Raw genomic sequence first — 19,722 nt, forward strand, 5'->3', positions numbered from 1 at the left:
AAGTATGAAAACTTCATGTCAATGGTGTTTGCACTCTTGTTGAGGAAATGTTCAAGTAAACAAGCTTCCTGGCCTGATTGTTCACAGCACTTTTAAAGTAAATATTTTGCAGATAATTAATGGAAAATGATTTCCAAAGCCAAGGACCATCAAGAGGCTAGCCTGGTGTACTGAGCAGCCATAGTTCAGCTTACCTAACCTGTCACAATGACTGCAACATGGATTTCTCCTTCTTCACTACCAAAGCAATAGTGAGGGAGCAGAGGACAAGGTAAAAGCCAACAACACTAACTGGAACAGTGGAAAACATAAGTAAAGCACTGTTTACCCACAGTGCAGCTAAGTTGCTATGTTTCCAGAAAGGTACTGTGGACTCTGAGAAAGGGCTTTAGAGCCAAAGCTTCTGTGGATTCTGGGCCGAAGAAGCTCAGCAAAGTGTAGCTTCTTTCTAAAAATGTATATGTAAGGCCTCAGATGTGTGGCACTTGCTGCCTTGGTACAGAGTCATGCAAGTTCCTGCTGAGAGTGTTGACTGTGGGACATGCCTTGCACTGTATCTTGAACCAGCGGGGGTGAGATGTTTGCCCCTCACTGCAGTGCAGGAGCTGCCTGACAACAGGCATGATGCCACACTTGCCCTTCACTCTGCCTCTATTCCTCATGACAGCCTACACGGAGTGTACCCCACAATCAGAACACCTTCCAGAGGATAATTTGTGCTATGGGGACATGATCCAGTACAAAATCCAGGACTCATCTAAACTGCCTTTGCACTTGACAGAGGGACAACAGCTCATCTAGAGTGGGTTTCATCCGATCCACTTTAGACAACAGCTTTAATTAGATTAACGGTGCTCTAGAAGAGTCAACTTTGGACTGTGAAGGTTTCTACAGGACTACTTTGCTTATGTCAACAGGACATCTACAAACACCTGTGGGAGGCACAGTGAGTGTTGGGCTGCACCATGCAAACTGCAGAGGGGCTTCTTTGTGATTGTATCACATACTTCTTTCTCTGTGCCTGCCTTTTATGCTGCCTACCAAGGATGTGGTTGAAGGACTTCCGGCACAAACAGAGTTGCTTCAGCTCTACAGAAGTACTGTACAAATCTGCTGTAAGTAGTCCCCTGTGCACTGTGCCCTGAGAGCAGATTAAACTTTTTCTTTCTTTAAAAACTATAAAATAGCCTGTCTGACGTGTCCCAGTAAGAATGGGGCTAAGCTCCTCGTAATCATAAATCTTACATTTGTTCTACAAGAGATTTCCTTGGAAGGTCAACAATGCTGTTTATTATCTTTGTGCATCCAGAGAAGGCCAAAATATATATATTTCTGTTTTGTTCTTCAAATTAAATTTGTTCTCGTTATAAATGCTGCCTGAAGGAGTTGTGAAATTAGTTTAAATTAATGCAATGTAATTTTGCTGTTTCAAATCAGTGACATAACCACTCAGGCTGTATCAGCTATATACCCACATTAGCTTGAAAAGTGGGATTAAATTAGCTATCTACAAATCAGGGCTCTTTGTTATCACCACAGCAATTCATGTTTCTGTGAATAATATTGTGAAAACTTGAATCTGCCAAGGGAAATATTTTCAACATTCTGAGCATTACAGTTTTAGGGCTCTTACATGTCTGTGAGCTATGAGTTTGGCACTCAGTTAAATAACTTGGTGGAGCTCTCTGTGATGCTAATGGGACTTGCATCTGTGTGTCTAACAGCCCATTGAGATTCCTAGCAGAAATTCAGAAATATTTTTGTAACCCCCATGTCAACAAGGTAAGCTGTGGGGCACAAGACAAGGCAGATTTTTGCTCCATTTGCTTACAGTATCAGACTGTTCTTTTGAATACCTTGTTATACACCACTGACCATATCTCAGGCATTGTTCTATCACACAGAGCTAGAAATTAATTTGAATTAGTATGGAAATAATAAGATGCATCATTAGTATAATGGATGATCAAGCCATTCTTTTCCATGATATATGAATATTCATTAAGATATCTATCATATTGTGTCGATTCTTAAAAAGGATTACTAAAATATATATAATTATAAAGTCAAATATGTCCCAAGTAATCATTATATTTATTTGATTAATGTAAATTCATTAGACTCTTTATCTACTGTAGAGTAGTGATGTCGCTTAAATGAATAGCAGTGGTATTCATAACTTTGTTTGTGGCTATTTATTAGAATCAGATACTTTACTTTATCAGGCTGGTCTCTGAAGCAGAAGCTTTCAGAAAATGATAAAAATCTAATAATACTCTTTGGAGGGGATGCAATGTGACTGATTGGTAAGGTCAAGAAAAATCTTATTTGCAATGCCCTTATTGGTACATGATTTGACATGACATTTTTACCTTGAAATTGGTTTTAGCAATTGAAGAATATGATGGTTTAGTTTTCAAGAAATATTGGATTGCGGATCTCTAAGAAAACCCCCCTAATTCAATCTATTGCCTTCTCAATTAAGATACTGCCTATCACCCAGCACCTTTAACTTTTATTTAATTAGGCTTTAAAGTATATTCACCTTAAAAGCTAAGCCTACATATTTCTTGTGACTATAATCTACATCGGAAGACAATGAGGAAGAAAAAATATAAAAATTATGGAGCATTTCACAAGCATAAGTAAATGCTATACCCCAAAGGGAATAATAATCCACTGCACAATGCATATGACTCATCACTTAAGGTATGTATTCTTGTTTCAATTGTAAAATATGACCCCTGAGGCAATTAATTCAAACCTGACCTACAGAACCTGAACTTCAGTGCACAATTCAATTTTTTTTCATCTGATAGAACAACAGGAAAAGTATGAGGGAGGATCTCTGAGTTCCAGAGGTCTCCCAGCAGCTGACCCAGATTAGAGAGGGGCAGTTGGATGTGTATTACAGGATCTGCAGCTGTCAGAAAGAAGAAAATGGCCAATTTTTTCTTTCATAAAGAGTAAACTTTTGGAGTTCCAGTGAAGAATGAAAGATGAATGAAGTTAAAGGCAGACCTGGAGACTCTCCAACCATCTTTGCCAAAGGATGATTTCTCAATAGAAAGACAAGAAAATACAGGTCCAACATGAGGAGAAGCCCATTCAGAAGACTTTTCTGTGTAAAGCAGTGACACTCAAGCAGTGTATCCTGAGGGTTTTTCAGAGAATTCATGGCTTTTGCTGCCATTTCAGGTAGTACAATGAATGATCCAGATGTATTGGTAGCATTTTTATTTTAGTTGTCTTCTTGGATGAAGGCATGGGAGATGATACTTCTAGTCTATCAAATTATTGGACCAGAAGGTAGAGTAAAACCTCTCTTGCTCTTGAGTCTGAGAGCCAGCCCTTGCACAACATAACCAATACTGACTGGGAGTCCAAATTCCTCCCTGGTCTTGGGATGGTCAATGTACCTTGTAGCACTACATCCCTGGCACCCTGGTGATTTCACACAGTAGTTTTTCCCTGCCATCCCCTGCTGTACTCTTTCCTTGGCAGGAGATGTGCATGAGATACAGATTTGGCACAGAAAGAAAGACAAATAGTTCCCCTTTGTGGGGGAAACTCTTTGATGGGCTTCTGTGGCAGCTTTGTGCCATGGAATCAAGACAGATAGAGGATCCAAGCCTAGGTGTCTCCAGATAGGGAGTCGTGAATATTTTTAATAATCACATACTCGCTACCCACACTTTACAGGGAATTTGTTTTATCATTATTTAATGCAGCTAAGGTAGACACTCACTGCTGAATTCTAGGCATCTTCATGAATATAAGTATTGATTGCTTACAGACTTGTAAACATTGAATGAACTTTAGAGTGTTTTAAAATTCTCCTGTAAAACAGCAGGAAATGGCACCTAGCAGGGAGAAATTACAAAATGCTGAAGATCATTCAAAAGGCTACTTACTGAAGAGATAATTAAAAGTCTGTGGAAAGAGAAGATCTTGCATAGCTACAGGGTCAGTTATTGAAGGTCATGTATTAAAAAATGCTTCTCCTTAGTTTTGCAGCCTTGCATATCTTGGGACATTCATTGTTAGAAAAGATTAGGCAGTGGGAATATATATCCAAATTAGTTAATAGATAGGATATAAAAAATGCTACGACAAGGCATCCCCAAATGACCACTTGTTCATTATGGGGGAGTCAGTGCAAAGTACAGGCTTTCAAAGAGAAAACGTTATTCCCAAGTGCTTCAGACGCAGCAGAATCATCTAGCATGACTTAGCATATGTTCCTGATCAAACACTATTCCAAACTGTGCATTGTGGTTTTTTTACAGGCACAATGAAAGGGGGGAACAAGCTGCTTCCCTGCTTGTGTACCTCACAGAGGAACTGGATATGTGAGCAGAAGTGAGAAGGTTTCTGTATTCTTATGCATTCTCTAGAGCTCTGAGGAATTTATGTAGCACTGCCTGAATTCCTACTTTTTTCTCCCTAATCAGAACAAATGACAAAAAGAACTCATGAAATAGAAATTAAAAGGAAACACATTGCAATTATTGAAACATATGGTTCAGTACATTTTTATCACTCATTGAAATGAATTCAAAGAAGGCAAAATGTATTGACAGTGTTAACATAGAATGTAATATAAACACAATTAGTGTGAACACAGTACTGAACAATTTTAAGGAAATTTAAATAAATATAAAGAAATACTGTAAAATGGAAACAAGACATTTTTGCACTATAGAAGAAAAATTTTCAGAAATACTAAACTACAAACAATGAAACCTGAAAAGATCAACTCAAACGTTTCTTCTATAGGGTGCTGGCATACTGCCCCCAAAACTTTTCAGTCTCAGTGAAACTGCACTTCTTATAGGAAGCTCTTCCAGAAAACCTTTTTTATCAGCTGTACCACTCACCTCTTCCACCGGGATGGAAAGAGGCAGAGAAAAGCAAATGCCCCAGCCGGTGTCTACTGGCCCTGCTCCCTGAGACTGTGGGATGCAGAGCATCCCCAACAGCTCCTGCTGTTTACAGAAATGACCCTCCACTTACACTGTGACTCCATCAGGACTCTAGGCTACAATAAAACCTGAGGATAGAGAGCTGACAGGAAAAGATGAGACCTGTTTTAAATTGGGCACCACCAGTCTTAGGCAAATGGAAAAGGGTCTGGGAGGTAGGGGAAAGAATGAGAAGAGCTCTAGGAAACAACATTTATCAGGAGAATTTGGAGTGGTTTAGTTGTTTTAACTGGAAAAGAGAAAGGTTGAATCATAATGTAGTGCAAATATATAAAATTATCAGGAGTGACTGATAATCTCTTGCTTGTATCCACAGAGGGTTAAACAAGAAGATAGGTAATTAGCCATAGGATTTGGGTTAATTATTAGAAAGAAGTCTTTCCAAACCACTAGGTAAGCAGGTAGAGCAGCTCTCTCTAAAGCTTGTTTAAGCAAGATTGTGAAAGTTCTTTCACAAGGAGCTTTAATAACAGCCTAAACAAGTTAGGCAGTGGTCTGTGTACGTTTGCTCCTGACGCAGGGAAGTGGGCCATGCTAGGCCTTTGTGGTCCCTCCCAGCTGTACTTTCCTTTGATGCTTTGGGATGTGTTTCAGTGCTGGCTTTGGTTTTCCCAAGAGCCAGAGTTTCTGAATGCTGACAAAAGCAGCTTCTTGGAGGAGGCTAGTGAGAGAAAACCGAAAAGAAAAAGGGCTTAAATAATAATTAAAAAAAAAAAAAGACTCGTTCAGCTATCCTTTCCCAAAGTAAGGAAGCAAAAAGACATACAACCTCAGCTATAGCACTTCTTGAGCATTTTGGGTTTGGTCTGTTCAGGACAACAAACTGTTTTCTCCTTTATAAAAGGGATAGTTGGTCTGGATCCCTGCTGGAAATAGTTCCTCATTGTTGTTTATTTTTGTAATGACTGGGTAAAATGTTGGGGTTTTTTGGTATATCCCTCATGCAGAGAGCCCAGAATTTCCAGTGCAGGATGGGTAAGACTACAACCATAGGCATCCTCCACCAGGAATTTCCTCAGTTACACAGTGCAGTCTTGTTTTGCCACTTACAAATCTTCCCTTTCTATCTGAGAATTAATGTTCGTCCTTGAGAAATATGCTTAAGGTAGAGAATAGTGGCAGAACAAATGGCTGCCACAAAGGCAGGGAAGGCGACTGTGGGCCAGAAGCCTTTAATTTCAATAGAGCAAAAATATATTGCTTGGGCAGTGTCAAAGTATAAAATACTCTGGATTATAATCCATTTGAGGTTATATTCCACCTTTTGTGCAGGGAGAATGAACTTGTATACACCTGCTCATACACTGGGGCAATTTCTTAGAGGAGAGCAGTGGCAGGAGATTTGTTTGTTGGCCAATGTCAAACGCACTGCAAGGTTTGAAAAGAAAAGCAATAAAGGAGATAATTCTGACTAAGTCCATGTCTTTTTGCAACAGCAGGTTAAAAGGCAGGATGAAAGCAACACACTGTTCAAAGGTAAGGTTGCTCCCCAATATTCGGGGGGGAGAGATTAAATTCTGTGGTGTTTATTGCCTGGAGTTGCCAGTCACTTTGGGCAGTGGATTTGATTCTTTAAAAATTCAGATCTTTCAAATCTGTTCAGATTCTCAGAAGTCTCAAATATTTGACAAGGTATGCAGTATTGGGTCCTGAAGAGAAGCAGTATCTCATTTTCCCACAGGGGAACAGAGAAAGCAAATGAATGATCTTTAAAAAAAAAAAAAAAGAGACTGCTCAAACCCACACAAAGCAAATCTCAAGACCTGATTTACCCGATTTCAGCAATGATCTTTTTCTTCAAAATCCTTTGTGCTTAGAAATAATTATGCTCTCATCACTCAAAATCTAATAAATTTTGAGTTTGGTAGATTTCATTGAAAGGTTTTCTTTTCTGACTGATGGGTAAAGTGACTTTTTGATAACAATTAACACTGTGTTTCATTGCAAAGGAAGTGATTTTTAGATTAAAATCTGAACCCACTAAATTACAAGCCACGACTACATGCTGTGGAAATTCAGGTCCTGACACTCATCATATTATACAAATTAGGATCATGAAGAATATGATGACCTTGAAGCTATAAAAGACTGCAAATTTGCAGACATACCATTTAAAATGCATTGAGCAAACCTAGGTCTAATACTTAGAATTCAATTCAGGAAACAGTGTATGATGATCATTAGAAATAAGATGAGAATATGAACAGTAAGTAGCATGTCATAAAGAGTGTAGGTCAATTTAGCTTCAGTTAGACTAAACAAACCTTACAGGATAAGAAAATGATGGAGGTACAACACAAATGTGTAGACAAAATCTTACAGAAAGCGGTTTCAGTAACACTAGGCAACAAATGCCATCTTTGCCTTATAAGAATTAAAGCAGATCACATGGTCATATCTGTATTTAGATTTAGACACTGTGTAGTGTCAACTCAGGAACAAAAAAGTAAAGGCTTAGATCTCTGACTGACCCACTGTTTAAGCAGAGGTACCCAACTGCAGGAGCCCAAACCCATCTTAAAACTTAGTTGCTGAACTTATCAAAGTTAGGACAGATTTCCCCAACAGGGATTTTGGCAATCAGAAATTCTTAAAAATAATACTTACTTTTGATTTTACATATTTACTCTTCCTCTTTCCTTGATATATATCCACAGTCACCACTTGAATATCACAGTAGTACTTGAACTTGTCATGTAATCTGATGTATCTATATTGCATTGTTCTGTGTTTAGTCACTGAATTTGTATTGCTAAATTGAAATATAAAAATCTTATTATCAGATACTGTACTAGCCTTCTTTCTTTGGAAAAGGTTCCTTGGAAACTGTTGTTTTATCCTCAGCTTAATTTCAAATTAGTTTTGAATTTTGCTTATAGAGTCTGTGCAGAAAACCCCAAAATATCAGTGGAAGCCCCAAAGTTTCAAGGAAAAAGTCAAAGTGTTTTGACTGAAAATTTGCAACCATTCACCACATCAAGATGAAAAGATAACAGATTGTCTTCTCTAAGACTGACTCACCACAGAGAAGTTCATTCCCAGTTTAGGTACAGTAATCACCATCTGAGGAAAGCACACTGAGTTCAAGTTGATTCCCTGAGCTGTGATTGTACTTCCACCGCTAGGAAAAGAAAAAGAGGAGTAGGATAAATAACTGCTGTGATAATGTAATGTTAATTACAAATTATATTTTAGAGTAAATTATAACATAAAACCAGAATTAGGTATATATTGGGTAAATGCAAATACCTAACTTTGAGCAGTGAGATCATGTTTCTGGGAAACAAATTTTACATTTACTATAACAACTAATCAAAAAAGAAAACAAAAGAAAACCTGAGGTAAGCCAGGGTATAAAACAAATGCGTACATTTTAAAAGAGGTTGCATATTTGTACTTAGCATTTGCTAACTAACTTGTTTCACCTATCGCTTTCATTGGTGCGGAAATTTGTGTCTGCTTTACTGCTGACGTTTTTTTGGCAAAGGCAGGTGGCTCAGATTAGAGCTACTGAGACCATAAATATGTCACTTGAAAACACACACACACTAACATACATATATATTCATAATATTTACATAGCACTGGATTTAGACTATTTTAAAATCCATTTGCTCTGCTGACTCTGCTGACTTGTCACATTAAATACTTTTCCTCAGCAATCAGTGCAATGTCCAGACACAGTATAGGAGACACACTTAGCTGTGCAGTGGGTATCTCAGCAGGACATCACAGGTAGGCTCAGCAGCAGCTAGGAGTGAAATCACAAAGAGAAAAAAGACACCCTTCCCCCTTCTCCTTCACCTCTGAAAGGAAATGATCTGCCCTCTGCAACTGCACCATAATAGAAACAATTGGCATGGCAGATAGAGATAAAAATGCAATTTCTTTTGATAGATTGCTGAGCAGCATAGCCATTCTTTGTTCATTTGTTGCTTTTCTTACAAGAAAATTTCACTCACCTAAGAAAAGATTTGGCTGGATGAATTTTTAAAACAACAGGATCTTCTCTGTATGTGAAATGGCTGCTTGTGCCTCGAATAGCCTCATCGATTTCCATTCTCACACGATATTCCTGGGGAATTTGCTGTGCTGGAGTGTAGCACTCCACAGTGCTTGTCGATATGCTGGGAGGACTGAAAACGGATTGCTTGTCACGATCATAAAACACATACTTGGTTTAAAACACTGTCCTTTACTGAGCCCCAACATTGCCTAAGCATCCGTTTGTAAAAAAAAAAGTCATTGATTTTTCTGCTGGATAATCAAATTGCAACAAGTAAGCATGACAGGAGGTAGAAATTGCAACAGCATGGCTTAGGCTCAAGATTCATCTTAATTCATTTGACTTGCACCTTGCCTGATGGAAGGTGTTGCCCTGGTACAGGTGACAACCCCATGAGCCCCTGAGCCCCGCAAAGGCAGGTTCCAGCCTGGAAAACAAGAGCACACTCCAGGATTAAGGAGAATGACTTCACCTGCTATAACCAAAGGATAATGCCTCTTTCAAATCCATACTCTCTGTTAAAAGCCTCAAGTAAAGGTTCTGGTGTGGGATGTACCAGATGCTGAGTGGAAGGCAGACGGCAAGGAGAAAGAAGGTGAAAATTCAGGAAGAGCTGGCTAAATTCAGCACATCAGCAGAGTCTCTGGGATATTCACCTTTCCCTTGCTATCATGCTGGCTGTGGAAGTCCTCCTCCTCCTACACTGAGATCAGTGGGTGAGTGGGCAGCAGGAGGATCCTGAAGTTTGAAGCACATGAAATGTGGCCACAGGGAGCAGGGCACATCAGAGACAAGGGTGGCAACTGACTGGAGAAGCAAATGTAACTCTACCACCTGGTTTCAGTGATTTGGGCTCAAGCACATCCATGGGCCATCCAAATGAGGTCGTTCTCTTAGAGTGTAAGAGATGGTCTCCAAATTAGACAAAAGGGACATTTTCCACAAATTTTGAAGCTTTCCAGGAAGGTGGGATTTGCTGTAAGGGATAGTGATTCATTCACTTGTATCTGGAAGCTTTTTAACATCTCTTAAAGGAAAAAAAGTAAACCTTGCTCTAGCTGCCCTCAGAACTGGGGAAAGCTAAACTGCTGTTTACCTAGAGAAACACCTGCCCTGAGAAATTGGTTAAGACCTGCATAGAAGTTTCCGGGCAACTTGACTAGTGAGAAAGAGGGGTGCTGGAGATGCTTACTGGGTAAGTCTCAGCTATTGTTCAATACCTACAGGTCTGCCTGATGAACATCTGTATCTGAGCTGGCTGCCATCCCACCCCCGTAGTAGATGTCTCAAACAAATCATTCCCAAAAGGTTTATGTATTTGTCCATTAGCTGACCAGCTGAGATGAAGACACCAATAAATTCAACCCTAAACTATTATGGAACAGAAGTGATGAAGATCTTTTTAGTGATCAGACTTGAATATCTAAATGCTTTCCTTGATTTATTCAGACTTGGCTGATTTGATCAAGAGCACACAATAAATCATTTAGCAGTAAAGAATAAATTCCATCTTTCCTGACTCTGAGTCTGACATTAACTAATAGGCTACTGCTTCCCCATGTTCTCCACAAGTGTGAAGTTCTACCACTATGACTTTCCATAAGATGATGCTCAAATTTCAGAGGAATTGCTGGATATCCTGTTTCTGGAACATTGGGCCAGATTCTGCCCTCGTCCACAGAGGTGACAATTCTGGAATCACCCTGCTGTACCTGAGCACAGAACCAAGTAGGATTTGTGCCATGGTAGAATGGCTACCAAATTCAGAACTCTTGTCTGCCCTTAGCGGAGAATCTATGCTTGGTATTTAACATTTATATACAGACGTGGTTGAAGGCATTTCCACACAGAACACATCAAAGATTCATGGCTGAGCTCCTACTGGACCCAGCAGAGAGCCACAAGAAATTCTGGCTTAAACCTCAAAACAATTTTCTAAATACCAGGAAAAGTCTTGAACTGATGCTGCCTCTGTTTTGCAGGCTGTTCACTGATAGCTGTGCAGAAGTAGTGCTCCTCTGCATGGGATAGACATTATCACACTGGTCAGGTTTCCACCAACAAGGCAGTAGGAAATGGTGACTTGTACCCACTGGCTGCTCACTGGCAGCTGCTGCATGAACAGCAGCTCTTGCTGAGAGAGGGATGCATGTGTGGGAATCAGGGTGACAAAAATGATGGGAAATAAGCAGTTTCTTGTCCATTAGAAGTGGATTTGATACTTCTCTATGCAACCTTTTAATGAGCTTAATGAAGACATTATAGAATAAATAAGACTTCCAGGGAACTATAGTCCCTTCTAGAAATCTTTCAGATATCCTAAACTCAGGATATAATCTAGAACTGAATGCTTATTGCAGTATAAATTCCCCAACAAGTGACACAAGGAGAGGAAAGCAAATGTTCGAATTTGGTTTTTTAACTCCAAGGCTTTTAATCTAGACATTTCAGTATTAAAGGCATTGTGCTTTAGTTAGTAGATTACCTTTTCAAAGTGCATGGTTGCTCACCAACAAAAATCCTCATGGATTTCCCACTGTTTAGGTATTTTCCAGCTACAGTCAGCAATGTTCCTCCAGATTTGGGGCCATAGGTGGGAGATATACTTGTTATTACAGGATTCTGAGGGGAGGTAAAAATAAAACCAGTGGATTATAAAATTCTTTTCAAAATGTAAAGAGGAGGAATTAAAATATTTATTAACATTTCCGTGAAGTAACAATAAAGCCAACAGAAATACAGAATTTACCATGCTGTATTGGACTCATGATGAATCCCTTCCAGTTAATATTGAAGCCAATTTTGACTATAAAGGTTTAATCATAGTGCTTACCACGTATGAAAATGTACCGAACAGTGTTTTGCCACGTCCAACAGAAACACTACTGGATATATTAAAACCTGGACGTTTTGCAGCAGGAACTGTGCATTCCAGCCTTTAAAAAACAAGGGAAAAAATGGGATTACATTTTTTTCTGATTTTCTGATTTTTCTATTTAAAATAGAACCACTTCAACGTCATAATAATGGAGGATCCATACTAAACAGATCATCAATCTATGTGTATCATGGATATTTCAGAAATAACAGCTAAAAGAACTGTGTCCCTCTTCTTCAACACTAAATACAAACACTGTGGTCTTTATAATACTTGGCCACAGAATATAATTTTAGTATATCAAATACATTTCAGAAAAAAGAAGCATGATGGAAAAAACAAATATCTTCTATTCAAATGCTGATGATTTTTTTGAATTTTCCTTTAGTATCAAATTTTGGCAGACAATAGGATTAGAAAAAAATGCATCATATACACAAATTTATTGTAAAAAATTAAATATTACCAAAAATTAAACTTGAACTTCTGCAGTAGCATGTGTCAATGTATTGTATTACATTCACATAGTCTCGTATATAATCTAGTCTCCTTAAATCATCTTGTTTCCCTTAAAACTGTTCAGAACAGCAGTTAGGAGAGTGCTCAACATTTCTGGAGCACTTGCTGGAGTATGCACTGCTATGTATGTGAATAGGAAAGCTGTGCTGTGATTTGCACATTGCTTTGGTGGTAGAGAGAGGATATTCACTAACTTATATTTCTTCAAGATAACAACCAGAGTAACCTCTGTCTTAAACTTAAGCCAGTGTCTCAAATGCTTATTTCTGAGGAGGAGGAGGAGAGGTGCAGTCGAGGGGCATAAGCCTCTGGATGATGAAATACCTGCATCTTCTCACACTTCTCTCCAGCAGCTTCACAGATCAGGAAGACAGAGGTGACATAACCTAGCCCAGCAGGATCCTGGCCAAAGGAACCTGCCCCCTTTTCAAACCTTTGAATAGATTCATTCTTGCCAGCTTCCACAGACGTTGAACAGCATTTCACAGACAAATCAGAAAAACTGCTGCAGGAGCTCTTGGCATAAACTAGAACTATCTGATCTCCATTTTGAGCATTGTTTTTCTTGGGGAGTTTATTAAACCATGGGGTTTTTTTCAATTTGAAATTTCAGAATCAGAGATGATATTTATAGGCTGAATGTTTGTATTTGCAAAAAAATCCATACTACATAAAGAACATCTGTATAAAAGGAAATTAATATTTTAGGTTTCTTACCTATTTTTGTTGCTAGACTTTACTTCCAGAGGACAAATTTGTCCTCCAATATGGACTACTGTATTTTTTAATTCAAATCTATTATTTTTGCTGAATCCGAAGTCCCATCCACACAGTGTCAATTTTGTCCCACCTTCTATGGGAGCGCTGCTTGGGAGAATCTGTTAAAAAATATTGTGTTAGTTGAATCAGGTTTTCTTGAACTTCATGTGGAGCTAAAGAATGGGTGAAGGAATAATTTTAGGAAAGCATTTCTTTTGGTAGATTATGTCCTAGCATTCATCTTAATTGTTCTTCACCTTTCATTTGTCACATTATGAGCTTTCTATGACAGTGGCAATAAATAACAAAACCTATACTAGAAAGCTTTGAAAGACAGTGTTTAGGGGCACTGAGCAAGCTGTGCATTGTAATAGTCTTTTAAATCCTGCCGTTCTTGTCTTTCACATCTTATTTCTGGAGTGTTAAACATACAATGTACTTATTTTGTTAGAAGCTGAATGCTGAACACAAAAGGACCCCCAAATGACCGTTTTTTGTCAGCTTGATGAAAGTTGGATTCAGAGTGAAGTAGCTTCAAAGACACCATAATCCAATATCACATTGACTGTGATAAAGTTAACACGACTTCAGCTATTCTTTCCTTAAATGTTTTACATTTGGTCACCTCTAATTCCAAGCTAAAAATAAACTGCCCCTCAGAAACATAGAGACAATCTACAAAGGAAATACTTTTTTTTTTTGTGTGTGTGTGTGTATTGTAAATTGTCCTGTAAAATATAACAATGGTGGGAAAAACGTAGAACACTATAGAAGTCTTACAAAACTCCGTAAAATACTGGTCAGTACTGTCAGTAAAAAAACCCTCCAAACCCACCAAAAAACCAACCAAAAAAAAGACATTAGTCCAGGAATTATGAGGACTTTCAACAATACTGCATAATTTTGCAAACATACCAGTACCCCTAGACAAACAAAAAAGAATGAAAGGAATGACAGACTGAATTTATACTTGTGATCATAATGCCTTAAGTATCTTAAACTTAATGCTTTAGTGATAATAATTTTGCCCCTAAAATGCAATACAGCTGTGTCCTTCAAAGGACCCGGCTTAATTTTCAAGCTGAAAGGAAAGTGTTTGAGTGATACTTGGCTATTATTTCATCTGGAAATCCAGTAAGACAGCACATTTCTTTTCAACTCTCTTGTAGCCATACTTCAAGACTCTCACAAATGAACTATTGTAGATAGGCAGCTGAAGAATACTTCAAAAGAATTATACCATATACTATATATGGGGAAATTTACTGCCCTCATTAGAAACCAGACAAAGAGTCTGATCTAACGTGCACTGAAGCCAGGAGGAATCTTTCCTGTTTTTAAAAGAGCTTTGAAGCGGCTCTCAATCAGCAAAGAAGAGGGAACCTATGCAGGAGCAGTACTTTTGCACAAATCCGTAAAAAAGGAGTGATACTCACACAGCCCCCAGACACACAACTGCAGCTAAGAGCATGGAGCTGTACTGTGCCCATGGAGTCTGTGCTATTCCCAGTTTTAACTTTTCCTTATTTCTTTGGGGTTTTTCTTCAAAATCTGGATTTGACTTCAGATCCTAGTTTTCCACTCTGTTCAATATCTCAGCACATTACCTATTTCTGAAATAACGAAACCCTAGCAGAGACTGAAATTGCTCTGTAGGGGTACAGGGTGTCCTGATGTTTTGTACAATAATACATTGACATGTGGCATTTGAAGAGTTCGAAATGTAATCCACAAGTTAGCAAAATAAGGGCTTCACAAAGCCATACAGAATAAAAATGGAAGGTACCCAACTGGTTTTTAGCGATCTTACACGCCAAAAGAGACTTGTGATAACAAACCTGTGTGCCTTAATTGAGGGATAGTAGGTATTTACTATATTCTGTCAACAAATTTAGGAGGCAAGACCTCTAAGTAGATAGCAAAAACTAAACAAACAAAATCTTAAAGTTTTGTTTTCAAGTTCTGCAGATATTCCCCCTGAGTGTTGTTATTCAAGATTTATTTTTGTTCCATTTGTTCTGTATGATGAAATGTCTGAAAGTCAAACATGGTTTTCCAGACTTTTTGTTGGGAGAGTTGACAGGAATGGATAGTGAACCTCCTGATCTTTGAACTGAGGTATATGTAGGCCTCTTCTGTGTACTTACATTGCACTGGTAGTAACAGAAAACAATCAAAATGCAAACCAGTTATAAATGCTATGAAATGCAGGATTCAAAAAAATATTGTGTTATCTCTACTGATAACATGGAGCAAGTCCTGCTGCAAGGCCTGTCATTCTGCTGCTCTCTGGACTTTTGTTTACGGCAGAAAGTTAAGTTTTTGTTTTTGGAAAAATTTAAAGCATTGTGTTTTCCTTTTATTTATGTTGACAGCTAATATCCACTATATACTTAATAAATTCTTTTAAAAAATACCTAATTATTAAAGTTTCTTTAGCCCATTCATTTTAATTCAGAGACAAGAACATGTACAACCACATATGAAATTTCCAGCAAAGCCTCCAACCTAAACAGGCAGCAGAAGGCCTGATGTTCTTGATACGTCTGATACAAAAGGCAGCTAAAATGACTCACTTTAAAAACAACAACAAACCATGTCAGATTTTTAACCACAACAAAGAATCAGAAGGGAGACCAATTTGTTTCTTCTTTTACACCCTTCACCTTTTAGCGTGACCTGAACGCCACGCGCAGATGCCTGCAATTTGTTCCAGCACCAAGTGATCTCCAAGGAGACTCCCTTGAGTCCCCTGGCTTCCCTCTAGAACTGCTTGTCCAGGCTGATGAAACTCCTCATTGTTGGCAGAGGCAGTGGATGGGAACAGACTGGGAGTCGGGCTGTGGAGGGGATGTGTCCCAGTGCCTGCCCTACTATACTGTCTATGTCTGGGCAGAGCTGACTGCTCCTCTCCAACCCACAGCTCCAAGGGAAAGTGCTTAAAGCAGGGAAAAGAGACAAGGATCTGCAGGACTCCATGGGAAAACACTGGGCTTCTTCTCTGCCATCCCTCCTAAGAGGAAAACGTGTATTTTTTTTTCTTTTCCCATTGTACACCACTCTGTGTAATAACCTGGGAAAAGAAGACTTAGTTAGCTAACAGCCACTGGACCAGACCCTCAGAGAGCAATCTGTTCCCCTCAGGTTAAAGCGATCATATGACATATCTCAAGCAATCTGTCCCTCTGAAAGCTGCAAAATATTAGGGAGAGGTTCGGACTGAATTTCAGATACAATGCAAAGCAGGTCATCCTCTGTTTGTTAGGAACAAAACTAGCTTGTTTCTTACATTTTATGCATATGAATTTAAAGACAGATCAGAAGATGATGAATAATCTGTTTTATATTTTTTTCAGTAATCATGTTAAATGTCATGGTCCAGTAGAGCATGAAATTTATCTTAACAGCTAGCAATCCAAAGAGATTTAAGTACCCAGCTGCGTTTTTCTCCTTACAAACCTTCTAGAAGCAACATCTACCAACATCGGCATGCAGTAATTCGAGATTCATTTTAATATCCATCAGTGTCACAGATCCATATTCATTACAGCAGTAGACTGGGCTTGTGCTGAGCAGGCAGGGCTGAGCCACATGGGGAAAGGGAGCACCTAGCCAGCCTCACACCTGTTCCCACTGCCTCACGTCCAAGGGGGCTCCCCTCCCAGCAACTTCACAGGGACTGCAGAGGTGGCTGTGGGGGGTACACCTCTTGGTCTAAGTGCCTGTGCATGGGCTCCAGGCTCTTGGTTCTTAAAACTGCTGAGTGCACGCATTCAAAATTAAAATAAAAGGGGGCTACATGAGCTCAGCCCCTCTGAAAATCAGAAACTAAGCAGTTCAGAGCCTGAGAAATTTTTTTTGAGCCATGGAAATACACAACCACTGTTGGAAAGTTTGCAAATTTAAAAACATTAAGGGATGCTACTTGTGCTTGAGGTCTAGAAAAGATGAAACAAACTGTGCAGGGTAGGTGAGCCCCTTGGGCCTGCAGAAGTACAGAAAAATGTATAAGAGCTAATTCTCAGTGTATACCTTTGAATTGGTGATTCAGTCTCATCCAAACTAAGGTGGAAAGGATTATTTCATTATCTAATACAACCTTTCTGAAATAAAGGTACTGCTGCATAAAGGAAAAGTAAACTATTCACATTCTGCATAAGCAATTTTTGTGCATCTCCTTTGAAAAGTAAATGGCAGTAGAAGGTGAGGCAAATTGCCCCTTCCCCTTCCATTTTCCATCCATTTTAGCTTTGATTCCTACAACTCTTCATTTTTTTTTTACTGAATTTTGCCTGTGTTAATCCTAAATTTTGTGTCTGAAAGGTCAACATGGAAAAAACCAACCCCATAAACACATGTTTCTATATTTATTTCTAGATTAATAGCAGTTTTGCCTAAAACTTTAAAACTTAAAAAAATTGTTGTACATGAGATCATATGCCTGGCAGAAAGAAATACATTATTTATTTAAAACCCCTTTTTTTATTCTCTCAAAGAGTTTGGCATATCAAATTTTCATCTCTGTTTATAAGTTGCATTCCAATGAAGGAAAATGAATTTTTAACTACATGATGTAGTTTAAATGTACTAACACAAGTGAATGGGTATAAATGCTACCAGAAAGTTTTACACTTGTCCTTCCCTTAGATCTCTAGTCCATCAACTGCCCTACAAACCTCTGCCTTCACAGTTATGTGACACTCCACATGAGAAGATTTGGTCCCAGGTACAGTACAAATCCTGCATTAACCATAGCTAAATTAAGACTGGACTGCACCAGCACAGCTCTCTGCTCATCTGTGCCTTTTTGTTCTCGCACACCCTTGATGAGCTTTGGCTGGCTGGCAGCAGCCTCTGGCTGCCCCTGTCCCAGGAGTGCAGCTACACGCTTGCTCCTCACTGGTGCCAACTGGACCCATGGGAACAAGGAGCCAGGGAGGGACATTATGTAAAAAGAACTTCTCCAGGTGCTTGATAGCAGAAAGAGGGAATTTTTCTCACAGAGAAACACCAGATTTTCCTCCAACACTGGACCCAGCACAGGGATGGATGAACAGCGGGAGCCAGAGACCTTCTGTGTTGGGTCAGGCTGTGGCAGCTGTGGGCAGGAAATGCTTTCCTCCACTTTTGCCTCTGAGAGGGGTCTGAGAGGAGGAGTGCTCCTATCTTTGACTGGCCTTTCCTGTCAGACCCCTGCCAGGCTGGCTCAGACCCATCTTGTTTCCCTACCAGAAGTGCTTTGTAGGGCCAGGGATCTCCCAAGGCTGGTCAGGATGATCAGACAAACCTGTCCACCCATGAGCATCTTAGCCCACAATACTCAGGGAGACAACGTGCATCCAGTCAGAGGATTTATGGACATCAAGGCTGAGGGGAAGTTGGGGACAGCTGAAAATTTATCATGATTACATAAACAGAAGATGTCTACAGAGTGCAGACTCTTCTTCCCTCAAGAAATAAATGTGAGAAATCCACCATTTTACCTCATAAACTGTAGGCAAGCAGGTGTCCTGGGTCCAGGTGTTGCTGGGGCACTCAGAAGACCTGAGGCACTGCTGGCTGCACCAGCCACACTGCATGAAGGCCGGTGCCAGCAGGCACTGGCTGCAGGACCTGAAGTGACGGCAGCCTGGCCCCTTCAGCGGGATCTTTGTTATCTGTTGATGGAGAGACATGATGCACACATCCTTTTAATACGTACACTAAGTGGCAAGGAGAATCTCTATTTATGCATAGTGTGCTGGTGCTACTCAGATTTCAGATGTGCAAGCCACAGTTCGACTTCTCTTTAGCTCGGTAATTATAGGATCTTATAAGTAATTTAACTGACATGATTTTAAATTCTCTTGGGAGAAACCCTAAAGGCATCTTAATGTTATATACAGTTACTACCAGCATCTGGTGTTTACAGCAAGATAGCATTTTTTGCTGATGGAGAAAGAAAACAGCAGTGAGCTCCTCCCAATTCTGCACCACTTCTTGGAAGAAAAACAGTGTAGCTCAGTATGCTTTAGTTTATACGTCTGTTAAAATAGGCATGATGGCTATTTCAGCTTTGGTGAGCTGTATTAATATCTGTGGCACACTTACAGCATGTGACTACCCATGTACTTGTTAACACCTATCATCAAAAAACCTATACTGTACCTAAAGTATAAGTTAAAATTTATATTGCTTAAAATATCAGGGTAGTTATGAAATAGTCACTAAACATGTAAGAATTATTTTTGGTCAAAATACTGAAATGAATATATAATTACATTACTATATAAGTGCCTTATATTTCTTTATACTTCAGTACCTTCCTTAAATTAATTTTGGACATTTTCTGAAGATCACTCATAAATATCTCATACATTTCTAGTAAATGATTAATAACAGCCTTTACTAATGGCTGATGTATTTCTGCAAGTTCTTATAGAACTCAAGGAGTCAAGTTATTGCTTACGATTATGGTTTAGGATTATCTGTAATATTATCTGCTGATGTTTAAAACCTATTCTTCAATGCATATCTACTTATGACAATAGCATATTTATGACAGCTCTTCATTTTTATTAACTCTTTGTAGGCTA

The 19,722-nt window shown here is 39.1% G+C and overlaps 1 protein-coding gene across 6 annotated transcripts in view; it reads right to left on the bottom strand.

Moving 5' to 3' along the window:
- The window catches only part of MET (MET proto-oncogene, receptor tyrosine kinase), an 87,412-nt gene that overhangs the window by 21,374 nt on the left and 46,316 nt on the right, over positions 1–19,722 (bottom strand). For all 6 annotated transcript variants that reach the window (XM_039571174.1, XM_039571172.1, XM_039571173.1 and 3 more), the window contains 6 exons: positions 18,631–18,804; positions 13,106–13,266; positions 11,825–11,927; positions 11,477–11,613; positions 8,948–9,121; positions 8,007–8,106 (listed from right to left, as the gene is read on the bottom strand). In XM_039571174.1, coding sequence (XP_039427108.1) covers positions 8,007–8,106; positions 8,948–9,121; positions 11,477–11,613; positions 11,825–11,927; positions 13,106–13,266; positions 18,631–18,804 — 849 coding nt within the window. The remainder of the gene's footprint in view (positions 1–8,006; positions 8,107–8,947; positions 9,122–11,476; positions 11,614–11,824; positions 11,928–13,105; positions 13,267–18,630; positions 18,805–19,722) is intronic.

This window comes from Corvus cornix, chromosome 1A (genome assembly GCF_000738735.6).
Source record: "Corvus cornix cornix isolate S_Up_H32 chromosome 1A, ASM73873v5, whole genome shotgun sequence".
In the NCBI taxonomy this organism is placed as follows: domain Eukaryota; kingdom Metazoa; phylum Chordata; class Aves; order Passeriformes; family Corvidae; genus Corvus; species Corvus cornix.